This window comes from Papio anubis, chromosome 16, assembly GCF_008728515.1.
Source record: "Papio anubis isolate 15944 chromosome 16, Panubis1.0, whole genome shotgun sequence".
NCBI classification, from domain to species: Eukaryota; Metazoa; Chordata; class Mammalia; order Primates; family Cercopithecidae; genus Papio; species Papio anubis.
In genome coordinates this window covers 6,924,784-6,947,934 of record NC_044991.1, presented here as the reverse complement: position 1 = coordinate 6,947,934, position 23,151 = coordinate 6,924,784, and the positions used below count along the sequence as shown (strand labels likewise).

The following is a 23,151-nucleotide window of genomic DNA, read 5'->3' as shown; positions in this document are numbered from 1 at the left end:
CCATCCCATTACTGGGGATATACCCAAAGGATTGTCAGTCATGCTGCTATAAAGACACATGCACACGTATGTTTATTGAGGCACTATTCACAACAGCAAAGACTTGGAATCAACCCAAATGTCCATCAGTGACAGACTGGATTAAGAAAATGTGCCACATATACACCACGGAATACCATGCAGCCATAAAAAAGGATGAGTTCGTGTCCTTTGTAGGGACATGGATGCAGCTGGAAACCATCATTCTCAGCAAACTATCGCAAGAACAGAAAACCAAATACCGCATGTTCTCACTCATAGGTGGGAATTGAACAATGAGATCACTTGGACACAGGAAGGGGAACATCACACACCGGGTCCTATTGTGGGGAGGAGAGGAGGGATAGCATTAGGAGATATACCTAATGTAAATGACGAGTTAATGGGTGCAGCACACCAACATAGCACATGTATACATATGTAACAAACCTGCACGTTGTGCACATGTACCCTAGAACTTAAAGTATAATCAAAAAACAAAAAAAAAAAAAGAAATTACGGTGGAAATTTTAAAATATCTTAAGACAAACGAAAGTGGAAGCACAATATACTAAAATATGCGGGATGCAGCAAAAGCAATTCTAAGAGGAAAGTTTATACCAATAAATGCCTACACCAAACAAGAAGATCCCAAATAAACAACTGAAACTTATGCCTCAAGGAAATAGAAAAAAAGAGCAAACTAAGCCAGTGAAGGAAAGAAATAGTAAAGATCAAAGCAGAAATAAGATACCTAGAGACTAGAAAAACAAAAGACCAACAAAGGTAAGGGTTGGTTTTTTGAAAAGATAAACAAAATAAACAAATCTTTACCTAGACTAAGATAAAAGGAAATGAAAGAGGAGATATTATAACTGATACCACAGAAATACAAAGGATCATATGAGACTATTATGAACAATTATATGCCAAAAAATTGAATAACCTAGAATAAATGAAAAAAACTAGACATATACAACCTTCTGAGACTGAATCATGAAGAAATAGAAAATATTTTTTAATTGCCAACTTGGCTCCAGGAACACTGGCTTCTGCCAAGCCCCAGAACACACCACCTGGGGCAGTCCTTGGATCCAGAGGCTTGCTCCTGGGAGGTTCCTCCCACTGTTCCTCCTGTGGCTGCTCCTCCTGCCTCTCACCTTTTCATAGAAGCCTTTCCAGAACACTGAATTAGAAGCAGTTCCTCTTTGTTATTCTCCATTGTAGTCCCCTGCTGATTCCTTCCAGTACGAATCACATTGCATATTCTAGCTCATCATTCATAGGTTTGCTTTGTACTGGTCTCCCCCACCAGCAGGCACAGTTCTTTGAGGGCACCTATCATGTCTTTCTTATTCTCCAATGAGTCTTTGGTGTCTAGCACAGTGCCTGGTATATAATAATTGCTCAAGAATTATTTACTGACTGACTGGGCAAACATATGCAAAATTATAAAGAACCTAAAGGCCCAGTTGGCAGTCAAACAGTTAAATAGTCTGATGTATAAAGTGCCCAAACAATTGATCATGATCCAATCAAACCAGCTCTTTTGAAAGTGCTGTTTGCTTTCTCTGGATGGAATGCCTTTTTCCAATGTGTCCGTGTCAGAAACTCCTATTTAGCCCTCGAAGGTTCATCTCAGTTCTGTTTACTATAAGAGGCATTGCTAACTTCCCAGCCAGCATGAACACATTAAAGGAGGCCTTTGGCAACACTGGACCTCCCTCCAGTCTGTGGAATAAATAAATAAGTAAAAAGACTGGAATAAATCTATCAACAAAATGATTTTAAATTCAGAGCTGAAGTGGAAACCAAGAAAGGGAAATCCATACGTATTAGGAGCAAGGAAGGACCCAAGTCAAGGACAGTAAGAACGTGAGCTGTTGCAACAAGAGCCCAAGGCTTTATCAAGCCCGTATTTAACAGCAACCCTGAAATCTAGTGTAGGCTCAAAGGGAATACAGTTTTAATGCCCATTTGGGGTTAGAAAACTTGTGATTGTGCAAGACTGGGAGTAGATTTGGCATAGCAGTGAACCAAAATCGATCCTAGAAAAATAGCCAAAATGCAGCCAAGAGATAAAGACAAGAAAAATATAAAAGACAGTTTAAGAGACATGAAGAATGAAATGGGAAGACCCAATATTTATGTAATGTAATAGGAGTTCCAGAAGAAAAGACCAGTGAGAATGGGGTGGAGACAATATTCAAAGAATCATAGCTGAGAACGTTCAAAAACTCTGAAAAATACAAATTCTCAGATTGCAATAGCAGGAGTGTGGGAAGGTTAAATAGACATCTATACCAAGATACATGGCAGGGAAACTGTAAAGTAACCAAAAGAAACAAAATCTTAAATAAGAAATCACCTATAAAGGAATGACAGACAAACAGCAGAACCTCATAGCAACAGCAGAGGCCAGAAGACCGTGAAGAGCACCTTCGTGGTACTAAGAGGAGATAATTCTCAAACAAGAATTCTGTTCCCTGCTACATTTTCATTAAAGAGTAGGGCAAAATGAAGATATTTCTGAAAACAAAGACTGAACTAAACACTCACAGGACCTTGCCAAAAGGATTACCAAAGGATACACCTCAGGAAACTGACTCCAGAAGAAAGGAGTGAGGTTTGTGAGGCAGTGATGAGCAAACAAACGGTAATCATGGGGAAACCTAAACAGGCATGAGTCAAAAAAACAACAGTCATAAACTCAGGTCCCATCAAAACCAGGCAGAAGCAAAGCCCACGTCAATGACAAAACGGAAGGTGAAGGTGCTTTTTCATTCAAGACAGTAGAAATACTGATTAACTTTAGACTTTATAAGTTTAGAACACAAGAAAATTCTAAGGAAAACCACTATGAGAATAGAAATAAGATATTTAAGTCTTAAAATGGTGGAAGGAAAAAAAAAAAAAGAGTGATAAAGAAAACAAACAAACAAACAAAAAAGAACGTTGGCCAGGCACAGTGGCTCACGCCTGTAATCCCAGCACTTTGGGAGGCTGAGGTGGGCAGATCACCTGAGGTCAGGAGTTTGAGACGAGCCTGGCCAACATGGCGAAACCCTGTCTCTACTGAAAATCAAAAATTACCTGGGCATGGTGGTACATGCCGGTAATCCCAGCTACCTGGTAGGCTGAGGCAGGAGAATCGCTTGAACCCAGGAGGCAGAGGCTGTGGTGAGCTGAGATCACGCCACTGCACTCCAGCTGGGTGACAGAGTGAGACTCTGTCTCAAAAAAAAGGAAAACTTAGCCAATACCAAACAAGAAAGACAAGGAATAAAGAAAAAAGAAGAAAGAGCAGGAGAAATAATAGTACAAAATAAGAGGTAGGGGGAAGAATCCAAACATATTAACCACAATAAATGAAAACAGACTAAACTTGACAGTTAAAAAAGCAAAGATGTTAATTTTGGAATTTTTAAAAAAATAGATATATGCTATTTAATAAGAAATGCCTAAATTATCACAATAAAAGAGTAAAACGTTGGAAAAAGATATACCTGACAAATACTAATTAAAACTGTTATAATTCAATAGCAGATAAGATAGCCCACAAAAGGCATTCATAGGCATAAAAGGGCTATGATGTAATAGTAAAGGGAACAGTTGACCAGGAAGATATGACAAATCTGTACTTCCAGATATGTGTACCAGGAGAACGGTATATAATACAGCATTCATGATATCAGCACTTGAGTGTTCACTCTGCTATGGTTTCCAGTAACCTGTTCCACTGGGAGTTCAGGGTGAATGCAAAAACGAGACTCAGAAATCCCTAGGTCCCTGGATAGAACAAGTTATAAGAACACCTTGGCCCTGGCCACCCTCAACCCCCAAAACACGCATTCTATGCACCCATCATATTCTTCATAGATGTCACTCTGGCAAGTCTTTCTGGCTTGGGACAATTTGTTATTTATTTCTTCATTTTTTGAGACAGAGTCTCGCTCTGTCACCCAGGCTGGGGTGCAGTGGTGTGATCTCGGCTCACTGCAACCTCCGCCTCCTGGGTTCAAGCGATTCTCCTGCCTCAGCCTCCCAAGTAGCTGGGATTATAGGTGCCCGCCACCGTGCCTGGCTAATTTTTGTATATTTAGTAGAGATGGAGTTTCACCTTGTTGGCCAGGCTGGTCTCGAACTCCTGACCTCAGGTCATCTGCCTGCCTCAGCCTCCCAAAATGCTGGGATTACATGTATGAGCCACTGTGCCCAACCTTATTTCTTCATTTTTAGCATCTACCACCATGTCTGATACAGAAAGGCACTCAACAAATGTTAGCTGAATGACATTGTACGCATTCATTACAATTATAATTTTGAAGACTATGAAGCCAATATGAAAAATGTCTATAATATGCATTTCTATTTTAAAAAACACAATATAAAACTGTGATGCACTCTGATTACAGATATGTAAAGATTATATTTGTGTGTGAATAGAAAAATGGAAGAGAATGTGGAACAATGAAAATAGTAAATTTGTTAGGTAAGATGGATGGTGACTATCTGCTTTTAATTTTTATTATTGCTATTAAATTATTATTTGCATAATTTTGAAAATGAGATAAGAAGAAATGGTCGCATAAATTTTAGTGATCCAAGAAAGTAATTCCTGAAAAATGTCACCATGTGTAGACAGAACAAAAGAGCTGTTTTCTGAGCCATGGAAATATTTACTCCTAGGGCCAAACTTTGCTTTCACTCTAAAAGCCACAGTATTCATACATGGTGATTCTCTCTGGACATAAAGGGAGCTGGCAAGGAAAGTGGGGTGCTGCGGGGAATGGATCCAGCTGCTGTAGCTTCATGCCACAGTTTCCATCCCCTTTTCTCATGCCTCTCCTTTCTAGGAAGCCTGCATGGCACCTATCAATTACCCAGAGTTTGACAGGACAATCTTTCCATTAGCTTCTACTTTACTTCCCCCCAGAAAAGGTTCTCTGTCTTACCTGGACAGAAAAACAGGTAAAGAGAATATTCCTAACCTAGATTGTGGTCTACATATACCATTTCAAATTGAATAGAACAGGGATCCTTGGAGAAATGGCTCATGCCAGGTCCCAGGCAAGGGATGTACAAGAAGAGCCTGGAACGTTTGTCATACAGGAAAGCAAGGAAGTTGTCAAAGACTATCCGGTCACATCAACAGGATGTTGGAACCAACATGAAAATGCTCCCACTGGCCAAGATGGAACAAATTGAGTATCAATATAACAGCTGTAATGAATTGAGACACAAATATGTTTAAAGTCATGAGTCCATAATCATTATTAAGAAAAAATAATTTTAAACAAAACCACTCATTGTTCACTTTTGGAGGATGCTAGGGAACCAGTTTATTATTTTGGAAAGTAGGAAATGCAAAGAAAGAGTCAAGGATATCTTGCCTCTCTTATACTAACTGTGTCTTGTTATTACCAAATAGTTGGAGAGGGGAAGTTGTTATTACAGAAGTCCTCTAACTAGTAAGAGAAGAAGAAACGATAGACACAGAATGTCATCATTTTACAATCTCCAGTGAATGAATGGATCTAGGTATGATCAACAATGATTGATAAGATCACGAAAAGAGAGACAGTCTATATATGTTTGCCACCACCTATGAAGTACTTCCCCCCCCACACACACACACACAATGAACATGGGTCTGTACATCTATATCTAACTATCAATTTAGGGTAGGGAGTTAGGGGAGGGAGACAGGGAACATGTTAAATGTCACTGTGGGTTACAAGCAGTCAAATCCAGATTGTAAGAAAGTCCCCATAACGAATAATCCAGATTACTTCTAAAATTAAAAACTGGAGAGGAGGGCTATAGTTCTAAAAAGAATTGTGATAAATCAACCAGTTGTAACTACAGACTTAATTTGGATCCTGACTTAAATAAATTTAAATTAGAAAACATGAGGCAAGCAGTTAGATTTGAACCTTGACTGGATATTTATTAATATGATTGATAACTCTACTAGATGTGAAAACTGTATTTTCACCTTGTTTCTAAAAAGAGTTCTTATTTTTTAGAGAGAGAGGGAAATATGCTATCTGGTATTTATTTCAGAAATATCTGGGGTTGAAGAAAATGAGCAGAAATACAAATGAAATAATTGGCCAAGATTTGACCACTGTTGAAGCTGGGTAGTGGGTACATTCATGGATTCACTATATTATTCTCTTTACTTCTGTATACGTTTTAAATTTTCAGTAATAAAAAGTCTAAAACATTAATAAAAAATAAACGAAGCTGTGCCTTATTCTTACGGTTGACGTTTGGGGAAAAAATGTCAAGGAAACAATGAGACTCTTACCTTTTCATTAACTGGATAAAAATTCTTCTTGGTATTTGGTATATAAAGGTGTCCAGGACAATCTTTAGATAATTAAAAGACACGTAGCCACCTTTACAGGGGTCCCCTGCACTGAGGGCCTTTTCAATCTTTTCATAGGACTTTGAAAGCTGTAATAAATTGAAATTAGAGTGTGGCATTCATAAATATCAACTTCATGGAGCTATTCAACCATTTTATTTTTACCAAAAACCTCTTCACATTTTTCTCTCCAAAAACTGATCAAAAAGGTTACTATGGCATGTACTGAACTTCAAATGTTTAATTGATGAGCTCACTACAAAACAGTATTCCCAGTCACAGCTACTCAAGTGACAAGGCAGACACGTTTCCCAGGGAAAAACAGCACATAGAAGAGCTCCACCTCAAATTTCAGAGCTAAAAATACTTGCTGGATCTGCCGGTTTGATACATCTTCCTTAATATCCTTTCAAGCTTTTCCCTACTGTGAGCCCACGCTATGCTTCTCCTGATTAAGTCAGGCCAATCAAACAAAAAAGCTGGTAATATTTTATTAAAAATACAAGTAGTTTTTACAGTAAGGAAAATTATTCATATAAGGACTGCATAAACAGAATATACATTGGACATTTCTTTAATCATTCTTTTTTTAAATGAGGAATTACAAAGAACCTGGGTGAACAAGCTTGCTTATGGGGCTTCTAAAATGCAGTAACGTGGGTTAACCACTGATTTTTATATGACTCATAAAAATACTGTGAAGATTGGTTTTATTTCCAAAGGTTTTCCTGCTGTTTATTACTGAGTAATAACAATATTCTCCAGTATCTTCAACCATCCCACTTTGTCTGAATTCAATTTTTTCCTGCTAACTGGGATAAGAAGATAAACAAAATCACCAACAACTTGGTACAAAAGGTTACTTTCTTAAAGAGCTGCTGCAACATGGAAATGTATGTACAAGGATCTCGATCCACTAAAGGAATAAGCAGCAGAATCACTAAATGTTCCTTAGTGTGTATAGGAATATTGGTATCTAAAGGGAAACATCTTTAATAAAAATATTGAGCGATCTAAGTTTATTACAAAGGACCTAAGCTTCTTAGAAAGTTGCATAACATTCACCCAAAGTGCAGCTAACTTTGTCCATCTCTCTTTCAGGGAGGTGGGCTGCATCTGACACAATGCCTGGGGGAAGACTGCAGAGAGAAGCAAGAGGCAAGAGCCTGGCGTGGAACGGGGGCTCAGTGCTGTTACTGGATTGATAAAACCCATTTTTAATGTCTTAATGACATTTGGTTTTCCATACTTTTTTTTTCTTCAGGAGAGTGTTTCTGCGATGATCAAGAGCTTTTAGAAAAAGGGTAAGGTATGAAACCGAAATACTGTCTTTGTGACAAATACAACTTTTTAGAAATTTTCATTGTTACTGTTTATATAGAAAGTACAAGCCTTTGTTTAAAAAATGCAAGCAATTCAGCAAAGTATAAAGAAGGAAATAAAAATACCTGGTAGTCTCACCTTCACATACCATCATATTCTTGATGGAAAAGCCAAGGGTACATCCAATTTCCATCTTCATATGTTTAGTTCTTACAAATGTTTCCTTGATCTTAAATCTAAATGAGGTCCCTATTGTTATTCTCTCTCATAACACCCTGGTCTTTTTCATCATTCCACTAAAAAAAATTGTATTCATGACTTTTTACTAGTTTAATAACTCTCTCCCTGATACAAGGTAATGTGATCTCTACACAAGCGGAGATCGTATCTGTTTTGTTCACAAATAATTATCTAGAATGAAGCACATTATTGGCATGTGGTTGGCACTCAATAAATATTTATTAAAAGTGGATATATTTTTATCAAAAAGTTATAAAAAGTTATAAAATATAAAAAGCTGTTAACACATTAGTAAAAAGTGAAATAAACAAAAATTATAGCTGAGATAGCATTTCATCTGCATCAGACTGGCAGAAATGTACAAGCTTAGCAGTATCAAGTGCTGAGGGAACGTGGAACGGCAGGAGTGCTCACGTGCTTCTGGTGGGAGTGTAAATCAATATAGTGGCAAGCAATAGGCTACCGTACATTGAGCCTGAGGGGCGTGTTCTCTACAACCCAGCTCACAACTCCACTCCTAGGTGTAATTCCCAGAGAAGCCTTGGCACCTGTGGACCAGAACCTAAGCTTACGACCACTTATGGTGGCACTGTTTGGATTGGCACACAACAGGAAGCAATCCAAATATCCATCCATAGGGAGAATGTATAACTTATAAAATATTTAGATAAGGGAAACTGTACAGCAGTGAAAATGATAACACGGCTATACCCATAATATGAGTGAATCTCATCCTGAGTACAAACAGGATGAAAATAAATGGTTTTGCAACTATGCCAACATATGACGGGAACAAGAGAAAGAAGGGTCAGGCAAAGACAAAGAACCCAGAACGGAAGAAGGCAGAATATGAAAGAATATGAACACATCCCCTGCAAAAATTTCATGTCACAAAAAGCAACTAAATTAGAAAATCAATTAATTAAAAGAAAATCTTGAAAATGATAAAATAACTTTTTAGAAATTTTCATTGAGAAGAGAAGGAATATTTCTAAGCTAAGAAAATAGAAAACAAAAATAGCACCATTACAGGAACTAATAAATTAGACACAGCAAGAATAAGAGGCAAGGATGAGATTTAAATTAGTATTAAAGGAGTGCCGTGGAAGAATCTCAATGAAGCAGAGGAAAGGGACAAAAGAATTAAATCAACTTGAGAGAAGATGACAGCTATCAAGGAGAGGCAAAGATGATCCAATATAAGGATAACAGGGACTACTGTGGAAGGAAGGAAGAAGGAGGAAGGGAGAGAGAGGAGATGATTTTAGTACTATGGCACAGTATCCATTGCTTGCCACCACATTGATTTTCCTGAAACAAAGGAAGAACTGAATCTGTACATCACACTGTGTTCCAGGAAACTTTGTCAAAATGCTCCATGCCAAGATATAGCTCCGTTTTGCTTTGTAAATTTCAAGGATCAAGGAAAAAAAAAAAAGCTTCAGGAATCCAGGTAAAAAAAGAAACCACCTACAAGGGGGAAAGAAATCTGGTTGACCCCAGGTTATTTTCACAGCAACAACCAATGCTGGAAGACAATGGAAAAAATATTTACAACATTACAAGGAAAAGAAAGCATGATGGAAGGATTATAGCCACCCAACTTGCTGTTCAAGTATAAAAGCAAAAGGCACATAGTTTCAACTATGAAAAAAACAAAGGGAATAAGGCACCCATGGGCCTTTCTTAAGGAAATTACTTGACAATGAAATCCAGCCAACCAAAAAATAAATCAAAATAAAGGACTCTGAGACGGATAAACTGTGATCAGTGCTGCACTGTCGTGATGCACATTAAATTCATGCAAATATCAAACAAAGTCAAAACAACAGGGGGAATGATGGCAACGGAACAGAATATAAATATTACAAACTCAGCTAAGGACAAACTATAAAGAGCAAAAATGGTGGGGTGGGAGGGAGGCGTAGGAAGAAACCAGTGCCCGTCACTTCGAGTTTCATAGCAGAAAGCCAGCCTATACTGTCTGAAATGGAAACATCCTTCAGAAACATAGTTTCTCCAGCTCTTCATAGCTTTTTAAATCTCTTTTCTCGCCTCAAAGTCCCTTTGGGGACCTCATATGTCTTGTGGGCAAGAAATGTTCACCCAGAGTTCAGAAGTGTCTCCGCTTTCCCTTGAGGACAGTGTTGCAGGGTTAAGGGCAGGATATGCCTGCACTGTGTGGGCTGTTTACACTCAGCCCCAGGACTCAGCTGGACTCATTTAACCTATTCGTGCCACAGTGTCCTCAGCTGGGATGATCACAGTGCACTCGCTGCTCACGGGGCTCCTGTGAAGACTGAACAGACCACCAGGAAAGCACAGGCAACATCCCAGAAAAGAGTTAATTATGATGGTGACGGTCACATTTCCTTTTCTTCTGGGAAATTTAAATTAAATACGTTTTATTTTTAAAAAGGAGTATGATCCTCTTCTTATAAAATTATTTCTATCTATGTCTCCACCTACCCACTGATGCAGCCGTCCTTCCATACACGAATAAAGAGAGGTCCAGAATTATGTTCACCAAATGTTGCCTTTGATTCTTTCTGGGTGGTGGATTGTGAATAGTTTATTACTTTCTTCTTTGTACTTTTTAGAATTGCTTACATTTTTTTTGCAATGGTCATGTTTTTACGAAAACAAGAAAGTCATTAACAACAACTAGAGAAAACAAATTTAACCAAATTACCCACAGACATGACAGTGCTCACTTCTCCAACAATCTTATCGACACTGGCCTTGTGAGTTCTTCCTGCATTGACATCCATCTATTGAACATTTATATTAATAATATGTAAAAGTTTTATGAATGTTGGGAATTATTCATCTGTCATGTATGTTGCACATATTGTGCCAAGTTTATCATATGTTTATACAAAGTTTTGCTGTATAAAGGATTTTTCATTTTTCTGAAGTTAAATTTTATCAGTCTTTTTCTTTAAGGCTTTTGGGCTTTACTTCATGCTTATAAGAGATTCTAAATTTCAAGATTAACAAATGTTTACCCGCATTACTTAAATTTAAATCGTTGATGAGGATAGTATTTATTTTTGGTGAAGAGTGGAAGGTTATAAGATTCATTCCCCAAAATGGCTGGATAGCAAATTATCTCAATAATAATTACCAAATAAGCCTCTCTCACTACACTTTATTGAAATGCTTCACATCACAGGCTAAGTTCACATATAAAGAGTGGTTCATTAGCCAACTATCCTTTTAAATCCATTTGAATGTCCATTGCTGCACCAGTGCCATACTGTCTTAATTATTATGCCTTAATAAAATAATTTATATGTGTAGAGTAAGTCCTCTATTATAATTTTTCAAAAGAAAAAATATATATCCTAATATAGGAACAACGGGCATTAATACTAAATCTTCCAATCCAAGAATCAGAAAAGAATTCTTCACTTATTCATGTTTTCCTTTACGTTACTCTATAAAGTTGCATTATTTCTTTATATGTCTTATGAGAGTTAGTATGTGAGTAGCACAAAGGATGTACTTAAAAATTAATTTCACATCACCATCACTATTATCGATCATCAATGTATTGCTGTTATTGGGAGGTAGGAGGGGTCTCAGTATTGGGGGAGACATAGGTAGGATCGAAACAAATTTTAGAAATAATGTGTAAACCTAATAGTTTTTCATATTGTCTACTTTGCTGTGTTTACTCTGTAGGTAACTGTGGCTTAGGAAAACATCTTACTTCTAGACAAAAGTTCCTCTCAATTTCATCCAAGGAGTAGTTTCTCCAGGTATCTTCAGATGATGCAGAACTGAGCAAACGCTCCTTTTTGGAATTTTTGGCTTGTTGATTCTCCAATGAGACCTCTATTGAAACAAAATAGCTTTAGCTTATCAACACTGTCAAAGGTTAAACATTTAAATATTGTTACATTTTAATCATTACCTGTTTGGTAAAAAAAAGTAAGGCTTGAATAAACCAAGAAAATGATGAACCATCTGATTAATGGTGTTGAAATAACTGGCTAAACATTTTGGAAAAAATGAAAGTAATCATCTACTCACTATCTTACTCTAGGATAAACACTAGATAGAGTGAAATGTACACTAAATAGAATAATAAAACCATAAAAATAGAAGAAAATTAAGATGACTGTTACATACTACATAATCTCTGTGTGAGAAAGCCTTGCCAAGGAAAACACTAAAGCCAGAATTTATTTAAATAAAGGATAAGTCTGACAACATAAATACTTGATTTTTGTTTGGTTAAAAAAGAAGCCACAAGTTAATGTGAAAAAATAATGAGCGGAGAAGAACTATTGTTAATATCCATAAGAAATACAGGTTAATTTTCATAATATATGAGTGGCTCTTATGAATCAATAAAATAAACATCCAATAGAACAGTAGACTAAGGTTATAGACAGATAATTCACATAAAAAGAATTTTAAAGCATCCAATAAATATATGGACTACTCAAGCTCATTGATAATTTTTAAAGTCTAATTAAAACAAGTTAACTTTTTTTTCTACTTGTCAAATAGGCAAGGAGTAAAGGGAATAATAAGAACCAGTTCTGGCTTGTGTATAAAAACTTGGTACTTGAATATGCTTAAATCCTTTTCTAGAGCTTTGTACTCATAGAATAATAGGGCCACTCACCGAATTCACAGGGATAAGGATATTTTCTGCACTTTTCTTTATAAGAGAAAAAAATGAAACAATCTAAATGCCCATTCATAGAAGATGAATTTTATAAATGAATGGTTCATCAAGCCTATGAAATGCTACACAGACTTTAAAAACAAAGATACACGTCTAAATTAACAGATGTGGGAAATGTTCTTTGCTATATATTGCCTCATGATTTTAAAGGAATAATTAGCATAATTTCATTTTAACACTTATGCTGTATATCTTTCCATCCATCCATCCATCCATCCATCCATCCATCCATGTAAGCATCAGAAACAAAATCTGAGAGAATACTACGTGAAAAAGAATACAGTGGTGGGATTCAGGTAGTAGAATTATATGGGATTGTTATTTAGTGTTTTTGTTTTCTGGCTTTTTTGAAACAAGCATGTATTATTTTTATAACAAAAGAGAATGAAATAAATCTAAAATATAGCCATTTTCTTTCTCAAAGTTGACTGCAAAGAATCACAAACGGTTTCCCAGATTTATTTCCTAAAATGTCTGCAAATACGCTTCAGCCAAATTAAGCACACTTAATTCAGCTGCAGTTAACAAACTGCCAGTCATCTGGAATTCCATTTCCTAGCTCCAAAAAAGAGAAAGGAGAGAAAAAAAAGATCCCTCTATACAATAAAAGACAAAGCTGGTCTTTAGAACTTGGTCATGGCCAGGCATAGTGGCTAATGCCTGTAATCTCAGCACTTTGGGAGGCCAAGCCCGGCAGATCACCTGAGGTCAGGAGTTTGAGACCAACCTGGCCAACATGGTGAAACCCCGTTTCTACTGAAAACACAAAAATGAGCTGGGCATAGCGGCACACTCCTATAGTCCCAGCTACTCGGGAGGCTGAGTCAGGAGGACTGCTTGAACCTGGAAGGCGGAGGTTGCAGTGAGCTGAGATCATGCCACTGCACTCTAGCCTGGTGACAGAGAGAGGCTCCATCTCAAATAATAGCAATAATAATAATAATTTAATAACAACAAATTTGGTCTTGGTCTGGAATTCTACAGCCACAGTGGGCTTGGGCATTTGAAACCTGGGGTCTCAGGACATTCGAGCTGCGAGGGCCCTCGCTGAAAGATGAGGAAGCCGTGTCACAGAAGCAGGACCTGAAGTGGTCCAGCACACAGAGGCCTCCAGCCCCTCTTGGACACATCCTGTTCTCAGTCCACCTGTAACACTGGTGCTCTCATGGCACATCTCAGGAAGCCCACTGGGGCTCTGTTTAAACAACATGTCTGGATCAGAAGGGTGGAGAAGGGGTTAGGGTGTGAGGCCTGCCCTGGGGAGCTCCCGGCCCGCAGGTCTGTGCACATGCCCTGTGGCTGCTCTCACAGGCTGACAGCACTGAGTGACAGCACTCAGTACGGTGTATTCAGTGACGCCTCTCTCACCACAATTCTACCAGCTTTCATTCTCCAAGGCAGCTTGATAATTCCTGCAACCTTCTGATTTTCTCAAAATTTCCTCTGAAGGATGATGCTACCTGATGTGAAACTGGGTAGAGAAGCAATCCAAAGCTTACAGTGTGGTTTACGTTCACTGCAGGCGAAAGGAAATCTGCTCCCCAGCATCTTTCTTCACGTGCCCAAATAGATGGTGCTTTTCATAAGCAAGATAGTGATGGCTTATTGAGAACACAAATGGAACCAAAACAGAAGTTCGCAAAATTAATAGAGTACATTGTTCCATATTTAGAAAAGCCAGAGATAAAAGGTTTCTGCAAATATATGAACTAGCGACTCTCTTATAGAGGTGAAAACAGCATCAAACCTCTAACCAGCTCTTGGTAATTTGTTCTTATATAACATATTTTCCCCAAAAAAATTTGCTGACTGGCTCTGCCACTTACTAGCTATGCAGTGGTGTGCTTTTGTTTCCTTATTTGCAAGAAGAGATAGAAAACAGTACCTTTGTCATGGAATTGCTACCTGGATTAGATGAGCTGATAGAGGTACATGCCTGGCACTTGGTAGATATTCAGTATGTATTAGCTACGTATTGATTCATAATACTGTTTCAATGATAGGAGTCATGGAGCAGTATCAATCAGAGTCAGAAAACTCAGAACTTAGATGACAGAAATCAGGAGCATATTACAAAAAACATGTCAGGTATAAAACGTTGTATTATTAACTAATAGTCACCATGAAATTTGCTAAGAGAATAGATGTTAAGTGTTCTCACCACACACAAAAAAAGGTATCCATGTGAGGTGATGGAGGTGTTAACTAATTTATTATAATAAACATTTCACAACGCATATGAACATCAAATCATCACATTGTATATCTTAAATATATACAATGTTAACTCGTCAATTATATCTCAATAAAGCCGAAAAAAAATCATTTCAGAAATGAAGATTAGGCTGGGATGAAGGAAAGGAAAGGAAAAAGGAAAGGAAAGGAGACTAAGCTAGGCACAGTGGCTTACACATGTAATCCCAGCACTTTGAGAGACCGAGGCAGGAAGCCAGGAGTTCAAGACCAGCATGGGCAACAAAGCAGAACCTGTCTCTACAAAAGATTTAAAAAAAAAATTAGCCAGGCACAGTAGCATGTACCTGTGGTCCAAGCTACTAGGGAGGCTGAGGCAGGAGAACTGCTTGAGCCCAGGAGTTCAAAGCTGTAGTGAGCTATGATCATACCATTGCACTCCAGCCTGGGTGACAGAGCAAGACCTTGTCTCTAAAAATAAAATAAAGTAAGAAATGAAGACTAAACTAAAAGAAACACAAGAACAAATAAACACAATAGTAATAGAAGGTGAAATAAGAGTTATATCATGGAAGGAAACAAAGAAGGGAGAGAGGGAGGAAAAGAGAGAGGAAGGGAGGGAGGAAGAAAGTAAGAAAAAAGGGAGGAAGAAGGACTTGTGAGGAAGTTATGGTATAGAAGAGAAGAGAGGGGGGGAAAAAGATCCTATCTTTTGGATGGGGGATCCAAAAGATCCAATACACATGATATGAATCACTGAGAAGAAAACCAAACAATGGAATGGAAAAAATACTAAAAATCACAATTCAGGAAATTAAAGAGGAAGTCCTAGCCAGAGGAATCAGGCAAGAGAAAGAAAGAAAAGGCACCTACATAGGATAAAAAGAAGTCAAACTATCTCTCTTTGCTGACAATATGATTCTATATCTGGAAAACCCTAAAGACTCTGCCAAAAGTCTATTAGAACTGATAAATCATTTTAGCAAGGTATCAGTACACAAAATCAATGTACAAAAATCAGTCGCATTTCTATACATCAATAATGTCCAGACTGAGAGTCAAATCAAGAATACAATCCCATGTACAATAGCCACAAAGAAAATAAAATACCTGAGAATACAGCTAACCAAAGAGGTGAAAGATCTCTACAAGGAGAAGTACAAAACACTGCTGAAAGACATTAGGGATGACACAAATAAGTGGAAAAATATTCTATGCTTATGGATTGAAAGAATCAGTATCATTAAAATGGCCATACTGCCCAAAGCAATTAACAGATTCCATGCAATTCCAATCTAGCTCCCAACGTCACTCTTCAAGAATTAGAAAAAGCTATCCTAAAATTCATATGGAACAACAAACAAAACAAAACAAAACAAAACCCAAAGCTCAAATAGCCAAAGCAATCCTAAGCAAAAAGAACAAAGCTGAAGGCATCACTCTACCCAACTTCAAACTACACTATAAGACTATAGAAACCAAAACAGCATGATACTGGTACAAAAATAGGCACATAGGCAAACGGAACAGAATAGGAAATTCAGAAATAAAGTCACCCACTTAAAACATCTGATCTTTGACAAGGCAGACAAAAATAAGCAATGGAGAAAGTTCTCCCTATTAAATAAATAGTACTGGGATAACAGGCTATCCAGATGCAGAAGAATGAATCTGGACCCTTACCTTTCACCATACATAAAAATTAACTCAAGATGGATGAAAGAATTAAATGGAAGACCTCAAACTATAAAAATCTAGAAGAAAAACTGGGAAATACCCTTCTCAACATCAACCCAGGCAAATAATTTTTGGCTAAGTCCCCAAAAGCAATTGCAACAAAAATAAAAATTGATAAGCAGGACCTTCTTAAACTAAAGAACTTTTCTGCACAGCAAAAGAAACTTATCAATAAACAGACAACCTACAGAATGGGAGAAAATATTTGAAAAGTATGCATCTGACAAAGTCCTAATATCTAAAATCTATAAGGAATTTAGGCCGGGCGCGGTAGCTCAAGCCTGTAATCCCAGCACTTTGGGAGGCCGAGACGGGCGGATCACAAGGTCAGGAGATCGTGACCATCCTGGCTAACACAGTGAAACCCCGTCTCTACTAAAAAATGCAAAAAAAAAAACTGGCGAGTAGGGTTGGCCCGAGGCGCCACATAGTCCAACTACCGAGGCTGGGAGTAGGAGAATAAACTCCAGGCCGGAGCTTACAAGTGACTGAGATCTGGCACTGCACTCCAGCCTGAAGCTGACAGAGCAAGACTCGTCTCAAAAAGATTTAAACACAAGCCTCCAACAATGAGAAAAACAAATAGCCATTAAGAAAAATGGGCAGAGGACATGAACAGACACTTCTCAAAAGAAGAAGACATGCACATGGCAAACAAACATATGAAAAAATGCTTATAATCACTGATCATCAGAGAAATGCAAATGAAGCCACAATGAGATACCATCTTACACCAATCAGATTGGCTATTATTAAAAAGTCAAAAAGGTGGGGCGTGGTGGCTCACGCCTGTAATCCCAGCACTTTGGGAGGCCGAGGTGGGCAGATCATGAGGTCAAGAGATTGAGACCATCCTGGTCAACATGGTGAAACCCCATCTCTACTTAAAAAAAAAAAAAACTAAACTAAAATTAGCTAGGCGTGGTGGCGTGCACCTATAGTCCCAGCTACTTGGGAGGATAAGGCAGGAGAATCACTTGAACCCGGGAGGCAGAGGTTGCAGTGAGCCGGGATCGCGCCACTGCACTCCAGTCTGACGAGACTCTGTCTCAAAAAAAAAAAAAAAAAAAAAAAAAGTCAAAAAACAACAGATGCTGGCAAGGCTGCAGAGAAAAGGGAACACTTAGGCATTGTTGGTGGGAATGTAAATCAGTTCAGCTACTGTGGAAAGCAGTTTGGAGATTTCTCAAAGAATTTAAAACAAAGCTACTATTCAACCCAGCAATCCAATTACTGGGCATATATGTCTAGTGGAAGATAGATTATTATGCCAACAAGACACATGCACTCATATGTTCATTGTTCATTCACCAGAGCAAAGACATGGAATCAACATAGGCGCCCATCAGTGGTGGATTGGATAAAGAAAATGTAATATGGATATACCACAGAATACTACACAGCCATAAAAAAGAATAAAACCACGTCCTTTGCAGCAACATGCATGGAGTTGAAGGCCACAATTCTAAGCGAACTAACACATGAACAGAAAACTAAACACTGCGTGTTCTCACTTATAAGTGGGAGGTAAACATTGAATACACATGGATATAAGCATGGGAATAACAGACAGCAGGGCCTACTGGAGGAGGAGAAATGGAGAGGATGTGGATTGAAAAACTACCTATTGGGTGCTATGCTCACTACTTGGGTGTAATATACCTGTGTAAGAAGCCTGTACACGTACCCCTGTATCTAAAAGTTGAATTTTTTTTAAAAAAGAGACTCAGATGAAAACCTAAATAGTACACAATGTACTCAGGGAATCAATCAACCATAAGTACCTAATATCATGACATAGTCTAGCAAAATGTATTGGGTTTTACATTTTTTTTAATTATCAGGGCATCCAGACAAAAAGATCAAATTATGAATAAGGAAAACAAAATCCGATTGTCATCAAACTCTTCCTCCACAAAAGTTTATATCATCAGATAATGGATAAGGATTTCTAAGATACTTAAGGAAAGACAATTTGAGGTAAGGATCTTACATCCAGAAAAATAAATTTTTTTTTTTTTTGAGACAGAGTCTTGTTCTGTCTCCCAGGCTGGAGTGAAGTGGCATGATCTGGGCTCACGGCAACCTCCACCTCCTGGGTTCAAGAGATTCTCCTGCCTCAGCCTCATGAGTTACAGGCATGCACCACCACGCCTGGCTAATTTTTGTATTTTCAGTAGAGACGGGGTTTCGCCATGTTGCCCAGGCAGGTTTCAAACTCCTGGGCTCAAGCCATCTGGCCACTTTGGCCTCCCACAATGCTGGGATTACAGGTATGATCCACTGCACTTGGCCTGGATTTTTCAAGTATTAAGGCCACAGACAAACACGATTATGTAAGAAATCAAAGAATATCGTTTCCATGGTGATTTGCTGAGGAATCTACTAGAAAATATGATTCAAATAACCAAAATGACTGGAAAGATAAACGCAAGAGAGAGAGAAGCAACTGAACAAATATGATTAAGGAAGCTGGGTCAGTGAGATAGAAGGATCAACTTCTTCATGACTTAAGAAGGAATTAGAAGATAAATCAAAACCTAGAAATGACCGTTGCACTGCTCTGGACAGCACCACAGGCAACCTTTGGAGATACTGTGAGTTCTGTTCTAGAGCACCATGGTCAAGTGAATAAAACAAAAAAATAATGTGAATGTTCTGGCTTCCCAATGCAGATAAAAGTTATGTTTACATGATACTATACTATCTATTAAGTGTAATATCTTATGTCTGAAAAAAACAATGTACATGCCTTAATTTTAAAATATGGTGAAAAAATGCTGATCATCATCTGAGCCTTCAGTGAGTCATAATCTTTTTCTTGGTAGAGGGTCTTGTCTTGATGTTAATGGCTGCTGACTGATCAGGGTGATGGTTGAAGATGGGGTGGCTGTGGCAGTTTTTTGAGATTTTTTGTTTGTTTGTTTTTAGAGACAGGCTCTTGCTCTGTTACCCAGGCTGGAGTGCAGTGGTGCCATCACAGCTCACTGCAGCCTCAAACCCTTGGGCTCAAGTGATCTTCCTGCCTCTGCCTCCTAAGTAGCTGGGACTGCAGGCATGAACCACCATGCCCAACTAATTTTTTTTTGTTGTTATTTTTTGTGGATACAGGGTCTTGCTATGTTGCCCAGGCTGGTCTCAAACTCCTGACCTCAAGCAATCCTCCCACCTCACCCTTCCAAAGTACTGGGATTATAGGCATGAGCCACGGGACGTTTAAAAAAATAAGAGAACAGTAAAGTTTGCCGCATCAATAGACTCTTTCTTTCATGAAAGGTTTCTCTGTAGCAAGTGATGCTGTTTGATAGCATTTTAGTCACAATAGAATTTCTTTCAAAACTGGAGTCAATCCTCTCAAACTCTGCTGCTGCTTTATCAACTAAGATCATCTAATATTCTAAACTTTTTGTTGTCATTTTAACAATGTTCACAGCATCTTTACCAGGAGTTGATTTCATCTCAAGAAACCACTTATTTTGCTCATCCATAAGAAACAACTCGTCCCTTAAAGTTTGATCAAAAGATTACAGCAATATAGTCACATCTTCAGGCTCCACTTTTAATTCTAGTTCTCTTGCTATTTCCACTACATATGCAGTTACTTCCTCCACTGAGGTCCTGAACCCCTTAAAGTCATCCATTAGAGTTGGAATAAACTTCGTCCAAATTCCTATTCATGTTGATATTTTGACCTCATCCTATGAATCAGAAATGTTCTAATGGCATCTAAAATGGTGAACCCCTTCCAAAAGGTTTTCAATATTCTTCTTAGATTCATCAGAGGAATCACTATTTATAACAGCTGTAGACTTACAAAATGCATTTCTTAAATAATAGGACTTGAAAGTTGAAACTACTCCTTGATCCATGGGCTGCAGAATGGATATTGTGTTAACAGGCATGTAAACAACATTAATCTCCTTGTACATCTCCATTGGATCTCTTGGGTGACAACGTGCATTATTAATGAACAGTAATACTTTGAAAGGAATCTTTTTTGAGCAGTAGGTCTCAACAGTGAGCTTAAAATATTCAGTAAATCATGCAGTAAGCAGATGTGCTGCCATCTAGGCTTTGCTGTTCCATTTACAGAGCACAGGCAGAGTAAAATTAGCATCATTCCTAACAGCCCTAGAATTTTCAGAACGGTAAATGAGCATTGGCTTCAACCTAAAGTGATTAGCTGCATTAGCCCCTCCCAAGAGGGTCATCCTGTTCTTTGAGGCTTTGAAGCCAGGCATTGACTACTCTCTAGCTCAAGAAAGTCCTAACTAGCATCTTCTTCCAATATAAAGCTATTTTGTTTAAAATCTGCTGTTTAGCACAGCCACCACCTTCATCAGTGATCTCAACTAAGTCTTCTGGATAACTTGCTGCAGCTTCTCCATCAGCACTTGCTGCTTCATCTTGGACTTTTATGTTATGGAGATGGCTTCTTTCCTTCAACCTCATGAACCAACCTCTGTTAGATTCCAACTTTTCTTCTACAGCTTCCTCATCTCTCTCAGCCTTCATAGAATTAAAGAGAGCTAGGGCCTTGCTCCAGATTAGGCATTGGTGTAAGGGAATGTTGTGGCTGCTTTGGTCTTCAATACAGACCACTCAAACCTTCTCCATATCAGCAATAAGGCTGTTTCACTTTCTTAATAGTCGCGTGTTCACTGGAGTAGCACTTTAAATTTCCTTCAAGAACTTTTTATTTGCATCTACAACTTGGCTGATTGTTTGGCACAAGGAGCCTAGCTTTTGACCTATCTTGGCTTTCGTCATTCCTTCCTTACCAAGCTTAGTCATTTCCAGCTTTTGACTTAAACTGAGTTCCTGTCACTCGAACACTTACAGACAATTGTAGGGCTGTTAATTGGCATACTTTTAATACTGTTGAGTAGCAGGGAATAGGGAGACCTGAAGGGAATGAGAGAGCTGGGGAATGGCCAGTTGGTGGAGCAGTCAGCACACACACAGATATGCCTGTATTTTCTTTGTTTGGTTGATACCCTGGGGCCTGTCTGGATTCATTGGCTTTTTGGCTTTTTCTAAACAAGTTAGTAAGGGGGGAATTCAAAGTAGCCAATCCCTGGTTCAAATAAAACTATTTCCATCACAATCCAACTGTCTTAGCCCATTTTGCGTTGCGGTAACAGAATATCTGATACAAGGAATATCTCTTACAGAATCTCTCTTACAAGGAAAGAGGTTTATTTAGCTCATGGTTCCAGTTCAAGATTGGACAGCCACATGTGGTGACTTCTGATAAGGGCCTTGTGCTGTGTCAAAACATGGTGGAGAAAAAGAACAGGAACAGTCCCCAAAGGCGATGGGCAACCCTGCCCTGTGGCGTTGCTAAGCTTAGCCTATGACTCCACTCTAATGGGTTGGAGCTGCACACTGTTGTCTACAGCTTTTCCACATGGACATTGCATGCTGCTAGTGGCTACAGAGTTCTGGAGTCTTGAGGCTTGCTCTAGCTCTGACCCCCCATCTCCACTCAGCATTGCCCTCGTAGGGGCTCTCAGCAGTGACTTCACTCCTGCAACAACCATCCACCTGTGTCCTCAGCCTTTCTGGTACATCCTCTAAGATCTATCCGAAAGGTGGAGCCCACTATGCTGCTACAGCTCTTACATTCGGCACACCTGCAGGATTAGCGCCTCATAGATAGTGTCAAGGCTTACCGCTTGCACCTTCCAGAGCTGTGGCATAAGCCATATCTGGGCCCACTTGAGCCACAGTGTGCTGCCACCAAGCTTTACAGCTTGTACTTTTCAGAGAAGCACCTAACCCACAGCTGGGGCCAAGGAGCCCTGCACCAGAATGTCGGGGGCAGAGTTCAGAGGTGGCCCTGGGCAGCAAGCCCATCGAGTAGGCTTTTTAAGGTAATTGTCAAGAAACATTCTGCCTTCCTACAGCTTTGGGTCTGTGATGGGAGGGTCCTTTCTATTTATGCTCATCTGTTTAACAATGAGTCACTCAGCCACATCCTTATTCTGTTCTCATCAACATGCTTTTTCATCCTGCATGTGGCCAGGCTGCACTTCCTTCAGGATTGTAAGTTTTATCTTTGTCATCCCTTTGCTTCCAAATCTCACTGCAAGTGGCCAAAAGTAACCATGCAGCAGCACCTTGAACACTTTGCTGCTTAGAAATTTCTTTCACCAGATATCCTAGTTCAGCACTCTCAAGCTCAGCCTGTCACAGCACCCTATGGCATAGATACAATACAGTCAAGTTTGCAACTGTATAACAAGGATGGCCTTTACTTTAGTTTCCAGTACTTTGTCCCTCATTTCCATCTCAGACCTTGTCAGAATGGTCTTTACTGTCCATATTTCTTTTTTTTTTTTCCTTTTTTTTTTTTTGAGAGGGAGTCTCGCTCTGTCTCCCAGGCTGGAATGCAGTAACACGATCTTGGCTCACTGCAACCTCTGCCTCCTGGGTTCAAGTGATTCTCCTGCCTCAGCTTCCCAAGTAGCTGGGATTATAGGCACATGCCACCACGCATGGCTAATTCTTTTTGTATTTTTAGTAAAGACGGGGTTTCACCATGTTGGCCAGGTCGAACTCC

At 38.8% G+C, this 23,151-nt stretch overlaps 1 protein-coding gene across 7 annotated transcripts in view; it reads right to left on the bottom strand.

Annotated features, from left to right (window-relative positions):
• The window catches only part of EFCAB6 (EF-hand calcium binding domain 6), a 306,691-nt gene that overhangs the window by 192,063 nt on the left and 91,477 nt on the right, over positions 1-23,151 (bottom strand). For all 7 annotated transcript variants that reach the window (XM_003905667.4, XM_031656221.1, XM_021921653.2 and 4 more), the window contains 2 exons: positions 11,670-11,794; positions 6,332-6,480 (listed from right to left, as the gene is read on the bottom strand). In XM_003905667.4, coding sequence (XP_003905716.2) covers positions 6,332-6,480; positions 11,670-11,794 — 274 coding nt within the window. The remainder of the gene's footprint in view (positions 1-6,331; positions 6,481-11,669; positions 11,795-23,151) is intronic.